At 45.5% G+C, this 23175-nt stretch overlaps 1 protein-coding gene across 1 annotated transcript in view; it reads left to right on the forward strand.

Annotated features, from left to right (window-relative positions):
• Positions 1-19736, forward strand: part of Gabrr2 (gamma-aminobutyric acid type A receptor rho2 subunit) — a 33320-nt gene extending 13584 nt beyond the window's left edge. Inside the window, exons 3-9 of the mRNA XM_028780656.1 lie at positions 5626-5693; positions 8943-9166; positions 9902-9984; positions 10169-10309; positions 13010-13162; positions 14184-14380; positions 19138-19736. Of these exons, the coding sequence (XP_028636489.1) occupies positions 5626-5693; positions 8943-9166; positions 9902-9984; positions 10169-10309; positions 13010-13162; positions 14184-14380; positions 19138-19449 (1178 nt within the window). The 3' untranslated portion in view covers positions 19450-19736. The remainder of the gene's footprint in view (positions 1-5625; positions 5694-8942; positions 9167-9901; positions 9985-10168; positions 10310-13009; positions 13163-14183; positions 14381-19137) is intronic.
• Positions 19737-23175: the final 3439 nt, after the last annotated feature.

Genomic DNA, 23175 nt, shown 5'->3' on the forward strand with positions numbered 1-23175 from the left:
GAGGAGGAGGGAGAGGGGGAGGGGGAGGGAGAGGGAGAAGGGGAGGAGGAGGGAGAGGGAGAAGGAAGACTCTCCACTCTCTTTAGAGCTTGTTAGATCATATAACCGCAAAAGGGGCATGGTTGCCTCCATGGGCTTGTCTTACCTTACACTCTCTGGTTTGGGTTATTCTTACAGCAATACCCTCATCCTATTGAAGAACTGGTTGAGGAGGTTAGGAGTGGCTTATTCAGAGACTGCTTCCCTAGTCTACACAAACCCAAGAATGACCTCATTCTTGCCCATCTGTAGAGCCACAGGCCTGCAGTGTGCCCCTTCCTCCTTGTCCATAGCTTCAGAGAAACCACATGATGTTGGTGCTATGCTGATCTTCCATCTCTCTGAGATGTTTCTGTTGGAGTAGGGACGGGAGGAAGTCAGATGTTTTCTTGAGTGTAATCAGGTCTCTGGTGGCACTAACATGTCTGGCTTAACAGACACTGTGATGGCTAATCTTAGCTGCCAACTTGATTACATCTGGAATCAACGAATACCCAAGCAGCTAGACATTATTCTTTATTGGATTATTCTTTATTGGGTTATTTGAGATGGGAGACCCACCCTGAGTGTGGGGTTACACCTTATGGTGGCACACACATAAAAACACAGAAGAACGAAGCTTTTGCTTCCTGCCTGCTTTGTCTCACACTTGCTGGCAAGTCCATCTATCTTGAAGTGGAGGCATGCTTTGCTGGTATTAGAACTTCAGGATTCCAGTATAGACTGAAGACTGGGTGAGACATCCAGACTCATGGATTGAACAACTACCAGATTCTTGGCCTTTTCTTCAGGAGACAGCCGTTGTTGGACTAGCTCGACCATAACTTGTAAGCCACTCTAATAAATCCCCTCTTAAAATGTATAGATTTATTCTATCATTTCTGCTTCTCTAGAGGACCCTGACTCATACAGATTGTGGTACCAGGAATGGAGTTCTACTGTGACAGGCCTGACCACGATGTTTTTTGGAGACCTTGGTCTAGGAAAGTGGTTGACTGCTGTAAGCATGGTTTAGGGGGACACACTAGCAGGAGCTTGGAATACAGTTGTGCTGGGAGCAGTGTGAACTATAGAGGCTCAGCTCAAGAAGTTTCAGGTGGGAATATATTAGCAACTGGCTGGAGACCATTCTTGTCATATTTTGACAACGAATATGGCTGCTTTTTTCCCTGGTCCTAAAAATTTCCCTGAAAATTGAAAAAAGTAATGGACTAGTTTCCTTGGCAGAGGAGATTTCAAGACAGCCTAATCTGGCACTGTTTTATACAGGTCTACAATGAAAAAAGAACAAGCAAGATATACAGAATGTACAATGGGCGGATAGCAAGGGCGCCAGGAAATGTACTGTTGGAGCCAAAGCTTGTGCTGAAAGAGATAAGAAGGGGTGCCATGTGAAATGGAATAAGGGAGTAGGACCCTCAGGGCAAGACATTGTGGATCCTGCTCTTGTGGATCTATGGCTTTCTGGGAACAGAGACATCCAACAAGGGGTTCGGAAGCTCTGTGGGTATGTCACTGGGACCAGTAATCAGTAGGCAGATCAATTTACTTAGGGTGATTGAAGAACTGAGGGTAGAGACATCTAGGATGGGGTACGGTCATTGGCTGGGGGCTTAGGATACCTGGAGTGCCACATTGGCATGGGGAAAGATTTCAGGACTCTCAGGTGTTGGCTGAATAGGTTTTGTCAGGAGAAAGGACATTGGTCCTCGAATCAAGCTAAGGCTACATGATATTCCTCAGGTAGGGGATTTTGAACTCCCTAGACAAGGTCAGAAAAGGAGAAGACTGGCTAATGAAGGGAGTCTTCCATGTTGTGCTGAGTCCAGAGGCTATCCTGTCATGGTCAACTTCAACGACTTCAACCTTAATTAGCAGAGTTTTCCCACAAGACACTAGCTAGATAATCCTGCAATTTGTGAAAGAAAAAGGCTTGAAAAAGGCTTCCCTAGGAACAACAATAAATTTACTTCTGCAAATGTAACTCAAGGAGGGGCCAGGCTCCAACCCAAGCAGATAGCCAAACATGGCAGCTTCCATCATGTATTGGCTTTAGCTTCATCAAGGATACATTTAAGTGTAATGGTTTGAATAGGAATGGTGCCCACAGTCTCCTGTGTTTGAATGCTTGGCCATAGGGAGTGGCACTATCAGAAGGTGTGGCCTTGTTGGAGGAAGTGTGTCACTGTAGGGGTGGGCTTTGATGTTATGTATGCTCAAGCCATGCCCAGTGTGCACACAGTCTCCTGCTGCCTGGGGATCAGGACGTAAAACTCTCAGCTCTTCCAGCTCCACACCTGCCTCCATGCTGCCATGCTTCTCACCATGATGATAATGGACTGAACCTATAAAACTATAAGCCAGTCCTAATGAAATGTTTTCCTTTTTAAGAGTTACCTCGGTCATGGTATCTCTTCACAGCAATGAAACCCTAAGACAATGAGTAAGGGGGTTGTGGAATCTTTCTCAATGGATAAGGAGAGCTGCTGAGACCAGGTATGTGGTGAAGGGAATTCTCATATGGAGTCCCAGAGATGCCACTGTGAAGATGTGAATATGAAATCTGTATTCTGCAAGTGACTCCATAATGTTGGAGGGGTACCCAAAGCTGTGGGGTGTCTTTCAGGAAGAGCTAAAGACAGGGAGTAGAACCAGCCGAAGAGAGAGAAGTGTGTTGCTGTCAACAAAGCTGGAGAGCAAAGCCATCTGAGGCCCTTGACATCAGACTTGCAGTTCCAGGATTGGAAGTTTGCTCTGCAGGATTTTGGTATTGCTTTGGTCCAGTAGTCCCTCACTCTGCCCCCATTCCTCCCTTTTGGAATGGTAATGTATATGTGTACAAATGTATGTTGGAAGTATATGATTTGCTTTTTGATTATACAAAAGGTTACAATTAAGAGGTTGCCTCAAGTTTCAGAAGAGACTATGGACTTGTACACTCTGTTGAGACTGAACGACTATAAGGACTTTGAATGCATTTTCTGTTATGACATTGCCAGGAGCCTGTAAAGGCTAGGGAATGAAATGTGGTAGTTTGAAGAAGAATGGTCCCTGTAGGCTCATATATTCGAATGCTTGGTCCCCAGTTGGTGGGGCTGTTTAGGAAGGATTAGGACAAGTGGCCTTGTTGGAAGAGGTGTGTGACTCAGGGTGAGCTTTGAGTTTTCAAAAGTCCACATCATTCCCAGTTAGCTTTCTCTGTCTTGTGCTTGTGGGTCAGGAAGCAATCTCTCAGCTAAATGCCTCAGTGGCATGCCTGTCTACCTGTTGCCATGATCCCCCCAGTGATGGTCACGGACTCTAGCCTTCTGCAAGAATGAGCCCCAAATTAAATGTTTCCTTTTATAAGTCGCCTTCATCACAGTGTTTTGTCATACCAATAGAAAAATGGCGAAGACAGACATTGACATGATTTGAAGCTGAGTTGTACATTACATTCTATACATTAAGCTATACATGAAGGTGAAGAAGGTCTATCTATCTTCACTACTAAGATGTGATCTTTAGAAAGGTAGTTCAAAACATCTACACTGGTGTCTCTGTAGTCTAGTCTCTTTTCTTGAGCACCGAGAAATCATCTAAAGCACTATGTACATGACCAATTCCCTTCAGAACTGATAAATGCTCTGAGGAGAATAGATTCTAATACCAGGTCCCCCTCCCTCTTTGGTCCATGTTTCTCTCCATCACTGCCCCTGTAAGTCTACACAACTCTGTTGACTTCTTCACAAAGAAGAAAACAAACTGAGATAGAAGTCAGTGGCAGAGTTGTTGCCTAGCATAAAAGGGTTTGCTCCCCAGCACCGCTTAGCCTCCCATCATTGGCTATAAAACCCCTTGATTCTTTCCAGTGGTAGAGGTTTGTCCGGTATGTGTAAGATTCTGAGTAATACACACAGACACACACACTCACACAGTCCCAACACTAAAATAAATGCTCAATTTCTAAGATAACCCTGCTTTAAGCATGATGTACAGTCTTTAAAAATTTAGCACCAGGGGACTGGTGCCATACCTCAGTGGTTAAGAATATTGGCTGTTCTTGCAAAGGACTGGGGGTTCAATTCCTGGTACCCACATGGAAACTTAAAACTGTGTGTAAATCCACTCTCAGGCAATTTGACGCCCAGCAAAACACACATGTGCATACAAAGAAACAAACAAATAAGCAAGTAAATAAATAAACCTTGAAGTACAGTGCTGCATGCTGCCTTTGGATTATTAGCAGTTTAGGTTCCAAGTGCTGAGTGAGGTTGGCTTGTGGTTTTTCTTTTTCATTCCTTGTTTTGACTTCATAAAAGAAGTTGATGTTTTAGGTGTCTCTTTTGGTTTCTTAAACATTCTTTCTATAACTTCCAGGAAAGACTATATATAGAATGGTGCTAATTCCCCTGAAACCATCGGTGCTTTGCTGACATAGCCATCTGGACCTGGTATTTTCTTTTTGGGAAAATTTTAATCAGAGACTCAACTTCACCTGATTCTTCAGAATGGCTGTTTTGGCTACGAGTGTAAAAATGTTAAATATGCTTGGTAGATGTCAAGTTCTTATTTTTCTCTGTTTATGATTTTTAATATTAAGATACATTTTTAATTTTTTTTATTTAAAAAGAACAATTGAGGGCTGGAGAGATGGCTCAGTGGTTAAGAGCACTGACTGCTCTTCCAGAGGACCTGAGTTCAACTCCCAGCAACTACATGGTGGCTCACAACCATCTGTAATGGGATCCAATGCCTTCTTCTGGTATGTCTGAAGACAGCTACAGTGTACTCATATAAATAAAAAAAAAGAAAAAAAAGAAAAAAGAAAAAAAAATTGAGACTTGGTTCAGCTGAGTTGCCGAGACTGGCCTTAAAAATTCAACCCTTCTGACTAGCTGGGATTAGTCATGCACTATTATCTGGTATCATGGATCTCAAATGCATTTAAAACATTTTTTCTACAGAATACATGTATAAAAACGTGCACAAACTAAGTGCTCAGCTCATTAACCTCTCACTAAGTAAACTCATAATATGCCTGTCATCCAGCTTAAGAAAAAGATAGGCCCCTAGATAACGTCACAGATGAATGCTTTTAGAAATCTGGCTGTAGAATCTTACTTGGTGTGCCTCTAACCTTGCGCTGTGATGATGTAGACATCTCATCCCATATGAGGCTAAAAGCTACTACAGGGCAGATCTCCAGCTGTGTGTTAGCTTCTCTGTAGGAAGGTTATCCAGCTTTGGGGCAGTGATCGAGGTCTCCACTCAGGCACTGGGGCCACACACTCAGACTTCCATCTACCCTGCAGACACAGCCCACGGTGGAGGTGGGCGAAATCCAGCTCACAACCTGCCTAGCAAGCACAGAGAGCATTCACTTCTGCCTAGGAACAGCGTGTAGTGTAGTCCCAGTCTCTGACCTCAGTGATAACGCGTAGGCACCTTATACTTCAGAAACTAGCAGAAAACACCGCACATAGACTTCTGAGCCCCTGCCACACCCCTGAGGCAACCCTCACTCCACAGGGACGATGCTGAGCTATTGTTCAGCCCCTAGAGGGGAGGACTGCATCTTAACCAGCTGTCTCTGCTCTCCCACAGGCCCTGCCATCCCTGTAGGTGTGGACGTGCAGGTGGAGAGTCTGGACAGCATCTCCGAAGTGGACATGGTAGGCACTGCCCCAGGCTGGCTTCAGGGAGGGATCACATTGCTGAGATCATGGGAGCCTCTGGGGTGCAGGTCGTGGCTGCGAAGTCAGAAGGTCACCAGATTGGGTCTTGGAAGCTGGCCAAGGAACAGCAGCCTCTAGAGCAGGGTTATTGTTTCCACTGCGATTATTGTTGGCTGGGGGCTGGGGCCTTTTGAAGGCATGCTGGAGGTAATATAAACAAGGGGCCCAATGAATCACACTGGGAGGAGTGACAGAGACGGGCATTTTGATTGTAAACCTTCAGTGCTGTGATTTTTCCATCTTTGTGTGAGCACCGCTCCCCCTCATCCCGCCCCCCCCAGCAGCCTCACCCCCACCCCACCCTCCACATCCGTACCCATCTTTTGACTCTTGTGGTGGCTCCCTCGCCTTGAAGGGGAGAGTGACCTTCCATGCCTTCAGTCCTCTCTGTGTTCTGTGCACTGCTCTTTACAAACTTCCTCCGCATGTGGCCTTCCTCTGGTCCTCCCAGGAGGCTTCTGTCTTATCCTTTAGCAGTTCACCCAAGGACATGGCCTGGGTGTTCTGTGTTTCCTTCATAACTAACACAATCAGCTCTTGTTCTGCTATGGATTTATTTTGGAGTGAGCTTCCCTCCATCCCTCCCTCCTCTCCTCCCTCCTCCTTTCATCCCTCCCTTCCCTCCTCTTCCTCAGCCCCATCCTTGTTCCTTGGATTGATGTGGGAAGACTGGGTGGCATCAATCCTGGGCAGGTGGTCCTAGGGTGCATAAGAAAGCAGCCTGAAGCTGGACATGGTGGCATATGCCTTTAATGCCACCAATCAGGAGGCAGAGGCAGGCGGATCTCTATGAGGCCATCCTGAACCACACAAGGAGAGCCTGTCTCCAAAGAAGAAAGAAGAAATCTGGTAAGCAATGCCCCTCCATAGTTTCTGCTTCAGTTTCTGCCTGTGGGTTCCTGCCTTGAGTTCCTGCCCCGATTTTCCTCAGTGATGGGCTGTTGCCTGGAAGTGTAAGCTAAATAAACCCTTTCCTCCATAAGTTGCTTTAGAACATGGTGTTTAATCACAGCAATAGAAACCCTAGGATACCACGCTGGTCACTTCTCTTTAGAATATCGATCTGAAGCCATGCAGATGGCTCTTCATACCTGGAATTGGTATGTCCCTGTGGCCTAGGGAAGTCAGGCTGGCCTCAGACCCAGCTGAACCCAGCTGGTGAATACTCAGAGAGTCTGGCAGGCTGTGCTCCAGTATCCTGGAGACCTCCACACCTGCACTGTCCACGCCTAGATCCTTGCCAGGAGCTAGAGCTCTGAGGAGTAAACAGCTCATACTTTCTCAGCTATGCTGTTCTGAGTCAATCCAGGGGAGGACTGGGGACTCAGTGGCAGAGAGTCTGCTTACAAGTACATGGCCCTGGATTTGCTTCCTCGGATTGCTGGGATCAAAGGCCTCTGCCTCCTGATTGGTGGCACTAAAGGCATATGCCACCATGTCCAGCTTCAGGCTGCTTTCTTACATACCCTAAGACCACCTGCCCAGGATTGGCACCACCCACAACGAGCCAGCCCCTCCCACATCAATCCTTAATCAAGAAAATGCCCTACAGACTTGTCAGTAGACTGTTTGATGGAGGCCTTTTCTCCATTGGGGTTCCTCTTCCAAGATGATTCTAGCTTGTGTCAAGTTGACAGAGAACCAACCAGGACACATGGCTTGCCCTGCTTTGAGAATCTACAACCACTGGGAAAGCAGGATTCCAGCAAAAAGAAAGGAGCAGGCAGAGACCATACAAGCTGGCCACACACAGCTGGTATTTGAGAACCTGCAATGTGACACTCCTACCCTACTCCCTGGTGTCCCTCAGAACATGCTTTCCTCTCCAGAGAGGCATTTGGCTGGTCCCTTCCCAGTCATCATAGCTACTGTTTTTGTATGTGGAAGAGGAGTTAGGGCCAGTGCTGATACACGGGTAACTAGGTTAGTCTAGAAATGGACTCATGTAGACCTAATCTTGGATTTCTCCTTCACTGCTGGAGTGTTCTCTTCACTTGCCACCCTCTCTTCTTCATCTTTTGGGAAGTTATTCCCCCATAATTAAGTCTTAGCTCTAGCTTATGTCCAAAGGCCCAACTCTGGGTTTAAAGCATCAGTTATACAGGTGAGGAGACACACTTTTAACAAGGTAAGAGCCCCAGGCTGAACACACAGTAAGTGTGCAGTATCTCCCCAGATTTCCATTGAAAGAATATCTTTAATGGTGCTGGTGACTGAGCCTAAGAGCTTGCATGAGTCATGCTTTTTGTTACATATTCTGTGCTGAACTAACCATGTGATATGAAACTTCCCACACCTTTAAAGGGTTATTAGATGTCGAATCTTTCCTCTGCTCAGGGGATTGGTTTGAGGTTTAGAGGGAGACTGTTCCGAAGGTTGCCTTGAAGGATGCCATCTGATGAGGCTCCTTTTCCACCATCCCTCCCTCCCTCCCTCCCTCCTTCCCTCCCTCCCTCCCCCTTTCTCATTCTTCTGCTTTTAGAAATTTATTTGTTATGTATATTGATGTTTTGCTTGCATTTATGTCTGTGTGAGTGTGTCAGATCCCTGGAACAGGAGTTATAGACAGTTGTGAGCTGCCATGTAGGTGCTGGGAATTGAACCGTGGTCCTCTGGAAGAGTAGCCAGTGCTCTTAACCACTGAGCCACCTCTCCAGCCTCCTTATTCTTACTCTTGAAGAACCTGTCCAGGTTTCAAAGGGAAGCCTCCCCTTCCCCTTCAGGCCCCACCATGTCTGGATCTCCATTTATTGTACTGTTTCTGTCTGACACTCTTACTCCAACCTTGAGTCTCAGTCATGGCCCTGAGGCCCAATTTAAATTCAATTCACTGAAAGGAATCGTCACACCTTTCTTTCCAAGCTGGTGCTCCTCTTCCATTAAAGTAAAACCCAATGTGTACAGGGAACTAGTTCAGAAGGCCAGGGCTTTGGAAGCAGTGCACCCTGCTGGGCTGTGGCCAGGCTGTGGCTCCATAGCTCGGATTTCAGTTGCAAATGTGAGCCACCTTCTTCCCGACTGCCACAGCATCACTATGTTGGCTGGCCTTTATGCTCAGGACTGCAGGGCTGTCACTCTGAGTCTGGAAGTAGGATCTGGGGTATTCTGAAGTGGATCCATTTCAGGGAGGGATGTGCTCTAAGCCTTTCTATCTAAAGCACTTCTGGCTTCTTCCCTGGCTCCCAGGACTTCACCATGACCCTGTACCTGAGGCATTACTGGAGGGATGAGAGGCTGGCCTTCCCTAGCAGCAGCAACAAGAGCATGACCTTTGATGGCAGGCTGGTGAAAAAGATCTGGGTTCCTGATGTCTTCTTTGTGCACTCCAAAAGGTCATTTACTCATGACACCACCACTGACAATATCATGCTGCGAGTGTTCCCAGATGGTCATGTGCTGTACAGCATGAGGTAACAGTCCATGTATCATTCTTTTCTCCTTCCAGTGTCATCATACCAGCTCTGTTGGCCCTGATGAGTGTGTCACTATAGTAGGGTCTATGGGGTGACACAGCCTTTTGATGTCAGTCTGATGTCACCCCTGCAGATGGTAACTTCCTCTTTGCTGGGGTCTTTGACTTGAGTTAAAAGATTAATTTGGCCCATTGTTTGGAACAATGACTTTTTTCTCTTAGACTCTATGATTCTAGTTGGTTGCCAATGACAATTTAAAATTAGTAACAGTAGCTATTGTTTATTAAGTGCTGTTGCAGATTGCCCTTTGAGAGGACTTGGCTGACTCAAGGGTCCTTACTCCTAGCCTGTTGATGTGGTTCACAGGAATTAATTTTAGTAGCAGATATGCTCTTATCTTGGGTGGAGGATGACTCGGGCCCCACCTCACAGGCATCTCTGAGGGGGGCAGCCTGACAGCTGAGGTGGATGCAAGTGTGAGCAGTTAGGAGTCAACATCTCCACTCCAGTCACCAGGGGACAGCAAGCCCAATAAAGGAGATCCATCAGGGTGTCCAGAAGACAAAGCTCTAATTAGATTTCCATGGCTTAGATGCCTGAGAAAGATGTCTTCCTTGGGAGACCGATCGAGGCTGCCACAACCATGGATGATATACTGGGTCTTCCTAAGTGTGGGCAGAACCTGGGCTGATGATCCTCTCCCAAGCCAGCTCATCTCTTTGTGTTTTACAGGATTACCGTCACTGCCATGTGCAACATGGACTTCAGCCACTTCCCCCTGGACTCCCAGACCTGCTCTTTGGAGCTAGAGAGCTGTATGTATGCAGGGCTTTTATGTCTTTGCCTTATTTACTCTCCCACCTTGGGGCTACTTGAGAATTGTGAGGCTGAGGGCTATCACCAGTGTTAAGAACTGTTCCCTCTGGCATAGGGTTTCCTTGTTGCTTCCCACAACCAGAGGAGTCAGGGTCAAAGTTCACTTGTTTTCCTCTCCCCAAGATGCGTACACAGATGAAGATCTGATGCTGTACTGGAAGAATGGGGACGAGTCCCTGAAAACGGACGAGAAGATCTCCTTGTCCCAGTTTCTGATCCAGAAATTTCACACGACTTCCAGACTGGCCTTCTACAGCAGCACTGGTAGCTAATGACTGTCATGGCCAGACTCAAATGTGGGAGAGACACATTTGAATTCTCCAGCCTTCACCTCCACTTCCAACACATATAATATAGACTATTCGACTAAAGCATAGTCCCAAATAGCGCTTTTGAAAAGCAGGAGATAGTCAGCTGCTGTCTTCTGAGATCCCACCCCCAGAGGTGACACAAATTAGTAAACACCCTCAAGAAATCTTACTGTGGTTGTCTGATTCATAAGAATGGGGTGGTGGTTTGCATGCTGTTCTATGGCCTTAGATGTTCTACTTCACAGCTAAGCGAGGAAAAGTTTTTATTATCTACATCCAAGATATATTTTGTTTTCTTTTTTCTGCTGGAGGCTAGCCCAGGCCCTTGGACATGTTCAGTCCGTGTGCTATCACTGACTTACATCATCAACCCCAGTGGCATCATTTTTCAGCCCTTAGTTTAACCTCTTGGATCCTGGGCCACATCGGAACATTTGAGGGGATCCACCTGTCAACCTTGGTCTAGTCTCGCCTTATCTCCTCGGTTAGATTTTTTGAACTGCCATAATGAAGTTCTGGATGTTTGAAACAGCTGAGATTTAGACTGTCACAGTTTATTTGAGCCCATAGGTCTGAGGGCCATGTTCCTTCTGCAGGCTGGAGGGCAGAACCTCTCTTTCCAGCTTCTGCTGTTTTCCAGCAATGCTTGGCACCCGGACCCTATAGCTGTGCCACCCCAACCTACTTCATCCCCATGTGCTGTTCTCCTGTGTCCTTACTTGGTATCTTCCCTGTGTGTCCATGTTCAACTTTGCCTCTTCTGTAGGGACACCAGTCATAGTGTTGAGGTCTATTATAATCTAACATGACCTTATTTTGTCTTAATTACATTCGCAAAAACCCTATCTCTAAATATCACACTTGCTGGAAGTAGGAGCTAAGACTTCCATTTATCTTTAAATACAATTCAATAGTACCTCTGAAAGCTACTGGCTCCAATGGGACTCTTACTTCATCGTCCCTTGTCCCAGAGCTGGGATGCCCAAGCCCCTCTACGGAAAGCTTTTGTGTGCCTTCCCTATCCAGCATACTGTTCCAGATGGTCATCTGCCTTCCCCCAGACCCTATGCTCATAGTAACAAACACTGGAAGAGCACAGGCCTGTCTAGTGCTGTGCTGGCATCAGGACAGCCACAGGCCTGCTTCAGTGCATGCCCAATGTGCTCATTTTCAGCTCTTCCCTTTAGCTGATGTGCACACACACACACACACACACACACACACACACACACGACTTTCTTATCTATTCTTTGTAGTTGTTGTCTTCATTAATTAAAAACAAAGATGTACCTTATGCAGATGAGTGTTTTGCATGCATGTGTGTGTGTACCACATGTATGTAGATGAGGAGTGTTTTGCATGCATGTGTGTGTACCACGTGTGTGCCTGGTACCACTGGATGTGAGAAGAGGGCATCAGATCCCCTGAAACTCTGGAGTCATAGACTGTACATCACTATATAGTTGCTAGGAACCAAACCCAGGTACACTGGGCAAGCAGCCAGTGCTCTTAACCACTGAGCCATCTCTCCAGCTCTCTTATCTACTGTCCTTACCAAATCCAAAACAATGAAGCCACTGCTAAGAACTGTTTACATACCGTCTATTACATGCCACTTTGTATACGTGAAATAATTTCTACCCTACAAACCCAAGATTTAGATATTACTATTCCCTGATTTCAGATCAGGAAACTGAGACTTAAGGATTAAGCTATCAGTTCAACTTTCAGCGCTGTGAGAGGCCATGTTTGTTCCTTTAGTGGCCTCTGTGCTGTAAATGTGCAGTTGTCTATGTGTTTTCTTTCCCATTCAAGCCTTTCTGGAGCTCAGATTCAACAGCATCTTCCACTCCTGCTACTCACTATGTGCTACATACACACACACGTGTGTGTGTGTCACACAGGACTTAGACACAGTGGACATGTCATAGTCCTTTTCTCTATCCCAGTGTTTCCAATACAACTTCTTTGATTGTCCTGAATAGAATCAAGGACAATGGAATAGTTCTGAGTAGAGTAGGGGCAGCTCTCAGCTTTTCCATGGATACTCTTTGCAAACCTAATGAGCAATAGGATTTGTTTTGTGGATGCTGTTTGGAGTGGGGAAAACTGGCCTGATGGAATGAACTGATTGTTTTCTTCCTGTTCTTGAAGAGCACTTTCTGTTTGTTCATCTCCCTGAAAGCATCAGCCCTTTCAGACAACCCGGGAGGATACTCAGTAGCCAGGAGTCACGTCTGTCTGGACACATTCTATTGTTCTAGTCCCTTTCTACTGACCTAACCCTCCCTTCTCCTAAGTGCTTACCTCCAGCTCTTTCCAGACAGTCTGTCTGCTCCCCAATGTTTCTTGGGAGTTTCAGGGATGCAGCCTGAAGTTCATCTGTACCCACACTAGCAAAACAAGGTGCTCACAACCTGGGGCAATTTTGTGGAGTCAGAGCGGGGGGGGGGGGGAGGAGTAGCCTGGGAACAAGGCATCTCACAGACCTTGGGTGGATACAGAACTCAAAGGCTGCTGCTTTCTGGCCAGTGTGGTCCTCAAGTTGCATTCAGGCACTCCCGGGGAGCTAGCAGCTGCGTTTAACAAGTGGTTGATGAGAAGTGTCAGGATGCTCTCTATGGAACCTCACTCCTCCTCCTTGTGTCCCCAGGCTGGTACAACCGTCTGTACATCAACTTCACTCTGCGCCGTCACATCTTCTTCTTCCTGCTCCAAACCTACTTCCCTGCCACCCTCATGGTCATGCTGTCCTGGGTGTCCTTCTGGATCGACTACAGAGCTGTGCCTGCCAGAGTCTCACTGGGTAAAAGTATTTGATAAGGTGTGGTAGGATGCTTTTGACTTGCTTTATTTTTCAGCTGATCACTAGGTAATGGAGAATTAAAGTCATGATCTGGATATGGTGGCTCAATAAAGTAATCCCAGCACTCAGGCTGCGGCTGGAGGACTGTAAGTTTGAGGTTAACTTTGGCTACACAGAAAAAGACCCCCCCCCTTTTTTTAAAAAGAAAAAAAAAACTAAGTAAGTCTTTAGAAATCTTAACTGATGGGCTTGTGAGTTGAGGGAAGATTTTGCTGCTGCCTCTTGCCTACTCTAGCTACCTGAAGTCTGAGGTAGACTTGTAAGAAGCCCTCAGATTGCATCAATCCAAAGGTAGAGCCAATCTGGAGTATGAAAACACAGTATCGGAGCACAGTACTAAAATAAATGATTTTGGCAAATGCCAAAAAAATTTCTGTAAATTCTAAGACCTTTCTGGCTTGTACAATGGAGGCTGGAAGCAGGCACTAACACGCAGTTTCCGGAGTAAAAGCTGTGTTCTTTCAGAGCTGAAGCTCTGGCTTTTGTCAGACCCTGGATTCCAGCATTGCAATCCAGTATTGCAATTTGTAAAGTTGGAGTGGATCCTGACAAACGGGAAGACTTACCGGGCAAGCCACAGTGGAGAAGAACTGGATAGAGCTGAATAAATGTGGCTTAGTCTCTGTGCTTATTCCTTGAGAGGTATCCCTGAGTCACTGTTTTTAATTCCACATCATAAGTGGTCCCTCATGAGGCACGACATTGTCAGCCACATCACAGAAACTCAGACAGCCAAGGTGACTGAAAACAGGCAGTTGGTCCTTGGGGGTGACATTCCAGGAGGCGTGAGTCAGGGAAGGACTGATTGTTTAGGAAGCAGAGCCTTATACCTCAGCTGTGTGGAAATATGGCTGAGAAATCTCTCACTTGGTTTAGGGGGACAGAGAATATAAAATTGTGACTGTGAGGTGTGGTCCCAGCTCTGGGGTAGATCAGCAGCTGAACTGAGCTGGTTTTACAGGCATCATGACGGTGCTCACCATGTCTACCATCATCACGGGCGTCAACGCCTCCATGCCCCGAGTGTCCTACATCCGGGCTGTGGACATCTACCTCTGGGTCAGCTTTGTGTTCGTGTTCCTCTCAGTGCTGGAGTATGCAGCTGTCAACTACCTGACCACAGTGCAGGAGCAGAAGGAACGGAAGTTTCGAGAGAAGGTGAGGGGACCTCGTTCCTCTTCTCTTGTACGCTGGGGCTAGTGTCTGGACAAGAATGAGTTCGTCGGTTGGGTAGGGACAGTGAGGAGGGGCCACACCTCATGCCAAAGTGTGAACAATCCTCTCCTTGCCCTATTCAGACAGAAACTGAGGGTAGGAAAGAAGCTCTTTCAGTGCTGTTCTGTGGTAACCTTTGCACCCCTCAGCATTTGACAATAACAAGTGTTAGCAATGAGCAGTCAGGAGCCAAACAGGTGCCACCAACTAGAGCCCCGACCCTCAGAACTGCAGCTGTATCTTCTACATACACATTATAGTTTGTGGTTTCACCAGCCCCAATTTCGTTCTCACAAAAACAAGAAGCACTCTCCCCAATCTGAACTTATAATATACAAAGACAAGATGAATAAGAAAAAATGCTCAAACAAAGCAAAATGAGACAGGAAGTCTTACAAAAGTACTATTGAGTTCATTTTGTGTTGTCTATCTACTGCTTCGTTCAGTTAACCTCTTAAGACTCAATTTTCTTCTAGTGCCTTCTGTAGAACTGGATTGGTAGACAGAAATTACTTAAATTTGGTTTTATCATGGAACTTTTTTTTGTTGTTGTTTATTGTGAAAGTTTTGCTGAGCATATTAGTCTGGGCTGGCACCCGTGGTCTCTCAGAGTTTGTAGAACATCTGCCCAAGTTCTGGTTTTCAGAGTCTCCTTTGAGACGTCAGGTGTTATTGTGATGGGCCTTCCTTTGTATGTCACTTGGTCTTTTTGCCTTGCAGCTGTAATATCCTTTCTTTGTTCTGTATGTTTAATGTTTTGATTATTATGTGCCAAGAGGAGTTCCTTTCCTGGTCTTGACTATTTGGTGTTCTGTATTCTTCTTGTACCTTGATAGGCACATCCTTCTTTAGGTAGAGAGAAATTTTCTTCCATAATTTTGTTTAAAGGTTTCCAGGACCTTTGACCTGGGTTTCTTTTCCCTCCTTTATCATTATTGTTTATAGGTTTGGTCTTTTCATGATGTCCCAGATTTCATAGATGTTTTGTGCTTGATTTTTTTTTTTAATTTAACATTTTCTTTGACGGAACTTTCCATTTCTTCTGCCTTGTGTTCAACAACTGAGATTCTCTCTCCCATGTCTTGTAGTCTGTTGGTGATGTTTACCACGGAGGTTCTTGTTTCAAATCCTAAATTTTTCATTTCCAGTTTCTTCAGTTTGGGTTTTCTTTCATGTTGTCATTCTTTCACTCAGCTATTTGTGTGTTCGCAGACTTCAACATGGCGTTTATTTGTATCTTCTTGAAGGTCCTTGAACAGATTCCTCGTGGCTGTTTTGAAGTGCTTGACTTGTGGTTTAGCTATATTGCATTTCACAGGGCCTACTGTAATAGTTACTAAATTTAGTGGAGGTACATTCTCTTGGCTATTCATGTTCATGATTTTGTGCTGGAGTCTAAGTGTTTGGAGTTAGGGTGCTTGCAGTCATCTAGGTGTTGATAGCTGGTCTCATTTTTTGCTGTGGGGGCTCTCTGTTCTTTGGCTGCTGTTGCCCTCTGTGGATCCTAGGCAAGTGGTGGCTGTGGGTTCACTGGTAGGGTGCTTTTGCAGGTTGGCAGCCAGAAGAAAGGAATGGAGACGGGCTAGGAGAAGAGGCTGAGAGGGGCCGTGGGAAAAAGCTGTGGGGATCTGGTCCCCACCAAGAGACAATCTGAGGGGTTGGAGGTGTGGTGGAAGGAGAGGATCCTGCAAGCAGACAAAGGAGAAACAGGGATGAAAGGGTGAGGAGAATCCTGGGTCTGTACCAAGGGGTGGAGCCTCAGTGAAGGGAGTTGGTGTGGGAAGATGAGATCCTGTGAGCAGGCTACCACAGGATGAGGCATACCTCTCTCTGGAGAGAGTATATATAACAGAGGACAAGAAGGATACTGAGAACTGCTTCCTGGACTTTCAACCCAGTGTGGCCACTGGAAATAGCGGTCAGTACAAAGGACAGAGATGAACGAGAACTGAAGCCTGAGAGGGTCCTTAAGTCAGCCACAGAGTCTTCAAAATAACTGGTGCTGGCATAAGGGCATGCCCATCTGGGCATCAGACTGATGGTGCTTTTCTTTAAGGCAGTCAAGGGGTTAATAGAAAGGTGGCTAATAGCTGCCAACTAGGGCCTAAATCCCCACTCCACATCCCTTCTTATTTACAGGAAAACGGGATCAGAAGGAGTGCTCACAATAAGAACTTGTCATTACCACCAGTTATAATTTCTAACAGTCTTCAACACTTGCCTGGCACCTTGAAAGCTGTCCTTTCTCTTCCTCCAAATACACTAGGTTGCTCTTAACTACTAAGCCATTACTCCAGCCCACATTTAAATACTTTAAAAATAGTCTTTCTTTTTTAGACTTATTTATTTTATTTTATGAGTGTTTTACTACTATATATGCCTGTATACCATGTACATGCTTGGTACCCGAGTAACTCAGAAGAGGATGCCAGATGTCCTGGAACTGGAATTATGGACATAAATATTGTGAGCCACCATATGGGTTCCAGGCACTGAACCCGGGTCCTCTGCAAAACAAGGTCTCTTAGCCCCTGAGCCATCTCTCCATCCCTTATTCAAATATCTTTGATAATCCTTCACTTTTCTATTAAAAAAATAACTAAGCTTTCATCTAATTCTGTTCAGCTACCACGTTGGGAACAGTTTAACCATAAATAGTGTTTTCTGTGTGGAACAGCAGGAGAAAGTTGCCTTCAGCAACTGATCTTTTCAGCCTTCTGTCAGCACAGTTGGGCTGTTTTACATGCATCATAAGAAGTCTGAACGTAGCACAGTAGATACGAGCACTCCCTGAGACAGTGGACCTGAGTCCACACGTGCCTGTAACTCTAGTGCTGGGACAGGTGGAGTGAGGTAGCTTGCTGGCCATCCAGCCTAGCCAAAATAGTGAGTTTCAAGTTCACTGAGAGGCCCTGCTTCAAAACACAAGGTGAGGGCTGGAGAGATGGCTTCAATATTAGGAGTCTGCACTACTCTTGTAGACTAGAGTTCAGCTCCCAGCACTCATGTTAGGCAGTCCACAACTGTCTGCAATTCCAGCTACGGAGCAGCCGACCCTCTGGCCTCAGTGGACATCTGCTCACATGAACATACCCACACACAGATACACGGCATACACATGATGATGATGATGATGGTGATTATGATACCACCGTGGTAGCCAACATCTTTAAACCTGGCACTTGGGAGGCAGAAACAGATCTCTGTATGTTGTAGGTCAGTCTGATCCACAGAATGAGTTCCAGGCCAGCTGAGTGCTACATAGTAAGCCTCATCTCAAAATGAATGAATGAATGAGCGTTTGAATGAATGAACTGACGAGTAACACAGAAAGATACCCAACGACCTCTGCATGTGCACTCACGAGATTGCCTCCACCACAATTAATTAGTTATTTTAAAGTGCAATAAAAGCACTAAAAACCCTCAATTATTTTTATTTGTTAAGAGACAGGGTCTCTCACAAATAGCTCAGGCTGCCTTAAGCTTGTGATCTTTCTGCCTGTTTCTGGAATGCTGGGATTACATGCATGCGCTCCTATGCTCATTTATGACCCTTAACTCTTACATAAATGCAACTTTGAAATAGGGACACTCTTTGCTTTAAGTTTTTTTCCATGTTGGAGACAGAACAACCAAGGCCTTGCATCTTCCAGGTAAGTGTTCTACTACTAGGGACGACTCCAGCCTCTCCTAATCTTTTTACCCTTTTTCTTGATTCACAAACACAGAAGTAGAACACAGCATTAGAAACTGAGTGCATAGATTTCAATTCCTGGCTTAAGCACTCAGAGTTAGAGAAAATGTGAGGGTTCTAGGCAAGCCTGGATTGCTCAGTGAGATCCTATGTCAAACAAAATAAATAAAACAAGTCCTGAATCTCTTATCTGCTGTCTGTCTGGCTTCAGGAGAACTGTTCAGCATCTGCATCTCAGGTTTGACCTCTGAAATGGGGCTAGATAAGTGTTCTCAACTCTGACTGCACAGCTGTTATATAAGAAGATGCACACACGCACGCATACACACACACACACACACACACACACACACACGGATATGGATGAGGGATTACTCACAGGAGCAGAAATGACTCAAAGATAGCTGCATCACTAAAGCTCACCCCAGGTGTGACAGCTCACAGAAGTTGGACAGCACACAGCCGACAGGCAGCTCAGCAAGTTGAGGAGTGGCCTTTCCATGTGGCCCAGTTAATCTGAGTCTCTTCTAGGCAGCCTGGTTGGTCTTTGTTTTTTCCAAGTACTTCTCCTGGTCTCTACTTCACTCTTGTGGCTAGGTTTATCTCAGGCTTCTTCCTGGCTTGACTTGTCAGCAGTCAGCTCCTAAAATCTTGGAAGAGGACCTGATGAATCAAGTCAGTTTCAGGAACTTCCTGAAGTTGTTTTGAATTGTTTACTTCCTCTCTTAGTGGGCTTCCAGACAGAATGAAATGTTTCAATTGTGAGGAAACTGCTACCCAATAGCAGAACTATTTGGAAGTTTTGAGTGGGCCTAGAGTGGGTGTGAGTAGTCCTGGTGATTCTAGCATGCAGCCAGAGAATTACTGTACTCAGTGCTCTCTGATGTCCTTATAACTATGTCTCTCTGGATGCCAGAGTAACAATGGGTCGTAGCTCTGTAACAAGGCCTGCCCCCCTTCCCATCTTCAAGCTCTAACTGAGCCCTTCTGTTTGCTGCCTGCAGCTTCCATGCTTGTGTGGAATGCTTCATTCAAGGACCATGATGCTGGATGGAAGCTACAGTGAATCCGAGGCCAACAGCCTGGCTGGCTACCCAAGAAGCCATATTTTGCCAGAAGAAGAAAGACAAGACAAAATTATGGTTCATTTGGCCCTCAACAGTGAATTGACGTCCTCCAGAAAGAAAGGTCTTCTCAAAGGCCAAATGGGGCTCTACATTTTCCAGAACACCCATGCCATTGACAAATACTCCAGGTTGATATTCCCTGCCTTCTACATAGTTTTCAACCTAATTTATTGGTCAGTGTTTTCCTAGGGATTCTAAGGCTGTGTCTAGGAAAGGGCATGGACATCCGTTGGTGGATACATGGACCTAATCAATGCACTTCCTACACCAGGCCAAGCAGTTGCTCCTGGCTTGGAGGAGCCCAGGGACCTCCAGCTGTCCTCACCCCAGCTCCATGGTTCTTTTCCTAGTTCGTGCTATCCCATATCACACGTTTGACTTCCTGAACAGAGAGCTGTCTTCTGCTGTTTGTAAACTTGTTCAGAAGAACCCACCCTCCCAACTATCTACTTAATAAAAGACTCAACTGCCTTCCAGATGTTCTGAGATGCTCAGTATGGGAAGAAAGAAAACAAAGGGCAAACTAAGGGGGCATTCTGGGTAAGAAACTAGACGCAAAAATCTGTGAATTTATTCAGTTGGATTAAGTGCCTAAGTGGGAAGGAAAAACTCTCAGAACAGAGACAGGAAGTGATTTGGCCTACACAAAACTGGCAGCTGAGATGATTTTATAAATGCTAGAGGAAGCTATTCATTTCCCTGTTCATTCAATCATTTATTAAACACTGAGTTCCCACCTTGTGCCTGGAACTCTGGAAATGAATGTAGTCTTTCCCTTCTTTGAGCTTCTCTAAGCTCTGCACATCCTACATACACGATGTATTTCTGCTAACCTCCCCCCCCCAGCCCACCTCTGCCTCACTCATCCAAAGACCCTTTCCGTTTCCTCCTGTTTTTGCTCTAGGTCTGTCTACAAAAAAGCATTTCCAGGCTCCTGTGAGGCTCTCATGGAGCCAGCCCAGTGTTTCTCTCCTGAGACATTCTTATGGAATGAACTGAGGGCTGAGAGCAGGATTTGAGTATTGGAAAAACCCCGTGTGTTCTTGGATCTTCAGATACTTCCCCTGATTCCAGTTTCAGGCTTCTCCTCTTCCTCCTCACCAAAACAATATCCTTATTTACCATCATTATCTTTATCCCTGTGTCCAAGTCCAGTCCACCCCAGAGATCCTACCTATGCCAACCAGAAGGGTCCTACACTCTAGAGTCATTTCCCTTCTTACTTCTGTAAGTGTCTCTTTCTTGAATGAAGCTGAGTCACCCAAGGTAATGCGTATTAAGAAGGTAATCTGACTTATTTAGTTGACATTAAATTGTGGTAAGAGATTGCTAGAAAATTTAAGAAAAACTCTACTAGAATTTTGGGTAGTATAAATGCTATGATTTTAACAAGAAGTTCTTCCTTTAAGTCAAAGTTTCTGGAGTCAGAAGGTGAGGAGCAGGAGGAAAGTCCCCCTCCAGACCCTCGCTTACTGAAGGACACCACTTTGGCCTCTCACTGTTCTCGCCAGCTTCCTGTAAGGGACTGGGTATCTAGCCAAGAGTAGAACAGCGATCTGATCCACAAAGGAGAACAAAGCCTTGCTTCAGACTAAGTAAACTGTGGATTGTAGTCTGCTCCACAGCAAAGACTCTGGGGCAGGATCTGGGCCTGAGGACCAGGCAGGTGCACAGGAATACCAGAACCTCCATGAGATCCAAACCAGGGAGGGACTTGCTGAAGCTGTCTGATCCTCTCACCCCCCACCCCCACCCAGCGTGAGTGGCTCTCGAATTGATGTTCCTTCCCCAGGATCACTCCCCACTCTGTCTCCTGTATTTCCTTATCTCCTGTCAACTGGCTCTAGCTATTTGTCTCAACAGTCCCTTGCCTGTGCTAAAGATTTGTTGTTTTTAGCCACCAGCCTTGACCTCAGCTATAGTTTCTAGCCCACCCATTCAGAGGCTCAGTGATAGACTGGGATTCATAAAGCAGTGTCAGCCAGGCTTGTCCAGTTTCCACTGTCACCTGCATTACCTTGGGTGACTGCAAGCTCAGTAAGCTTCCAAAGGTTATCCTGAGATTTAAGAATTCTCTACAATAATGGTTCTCAATCTCCCTAAAGATGTGACCCCTTTATACAGTTCTTCATGTTGTGGTAATCCTGCAACTGTATGTTCATTTTCGTTTCTATTTCATAACTAATTTTGCTACTGTTATGAATTGTAGTGAAAATATCTAGTATGCAGGGTTCCTGAAATGTGACCCCTGTAAAGGGATTATTTGACCCCCAAAAGGGTCTGTACCCACAGGTTGAGAACATCTGCTCTAGATGGACTCATAGAACTCAGAAGAACCATTATTCTCATGGTTGCAATTTATTATTATTATGTAAGACTGGACTCACCAAAGAAAAGAGGTGTATAGAAGAGGGTACGGGAGAGACAGATGCAAGACTCTGAATTGTCCTCTCCCATTGGACCTATATAGATTGTGCTTGTTTTCCCCAACAAGGGACTCACTGTGCAGTGAGTCCCGCCCAACACCAATCAAGGTATACAAAGGATTCATGGGAGCTTGGCATAGCTGATTATGACTGCTCTTTGTCTCCAGCCTTTCTGGAAGCTGAGCAGGTACCTTGGGCACAGGTGCCTGACAGTGATTCTAGAGACTGGGAAGTCCAAAAACATGGACCTCATCCAATCTTGTCTTCAAACTGTCTCCTGTATTAGTTACTTTTGTGTTGATGTGACAAAATTCTTGGCAGAAGGAATTTAAAGGTGGATGAATTATTTTAGACCTTGGTTTTAGTCTGCTGTAGTACGAAAGAGGTCAAATTGGCAGGAACGTGTGGCTGAGGCTCCTCATATCGGTGGACCAGAGAACAGAGAATTTGGGCAAGAACCATAAGCAGATATAACCTTTAAAACCAACCAAGCCCTGGACACGTAGCCAGGCCACATGTCCCAAAGATTCCACAGCCTCCTGAAACAGTGCTACCACCTGAGACAGAGTATTCAGACAGGCGAGCCTTTGGGAGATAGTTACATTCAAACCACAAGACCTTTTCAAAGGCCTGCTTTTGGATACAATTATGTGCGTCTGGACACTGAATTTCTAACACATGAATCTTTGAAGGTCACATTTAAATCATGTGTTAGAGCCATAGCTATGCTTCACTGTGTGATGTGAATTTTGAAGAAGGAAAGAAAAGTAAGACTGGGTCCCAAGGAGAAAGTTGTCCCTCAGACACTCTTCACAGATGGGCATTTGGATAGAAAAACATGGGGCCAATTGCATGCTAAGTCTCTGCTAGGAGAAGAAAGAATTAAGTTTGTAGGAAGAAATAAAAGATGAGGATTCAGGTAACCTCAGACATCTAGAGCAGACTTGGTTTAACGCCAGAGAGGTGGTATCATGAGTCCTGGCCACACAATGATCAGGTCATAGAACCCAGTCTCTCAATGACCAGAATTTAAGAGAATGAAAATGACAAGCCCTAGGCTGGGGTTTTTTGTAGCCAACTTCGGGGAAGGGGAAGAGAGATTTGTTAGGGTAAAATGGGGAAGTTGGATATTCTTCTTAGAGAGGTTGTTTTTGAGACTGCATAGTCTATTGTGTCCTTTTATAACAAGAAAGTGTCTGGAGTTGGGGTCTGCTGCCTTTCTCCTACAATCTCCAAATAGCTGCTTCCTGGAACTTTTAAGTTCAGTGTAGGCCCTCGGCTTCTGTTTGTGGTAGTGGTTCATTCATATGCTCTCTGATATGGTAGCCATGAGGCACCAACATATTTAAATTTTAATTAAAGTTAAATAAAATTGAAAGTCAGTTCTCAGTGTCACTAACCATAGTTTAGCTCTATCCCCAATAGCCACAAATACCAGTGGCTTCCTTACTGGATGGTTAAAAGTTCTTTAGAGCAGTGGTTCTCAACC

Source organism: Grammomys surdaster, unplaced genomic scaffold (assembly GCF_004785775.1).
Source record: "Grammomys surdaster isolate TR1022 unplaced genomic scaffold, NIH_TR_1.0 97, whole genome shotgun sequence".
Taxonomy (NCBI): Eukaryota; Metazoa; Chordata; class Mammalia; order Rodentia; family Muridae; genus Grammomys; species Grammomys surdaster.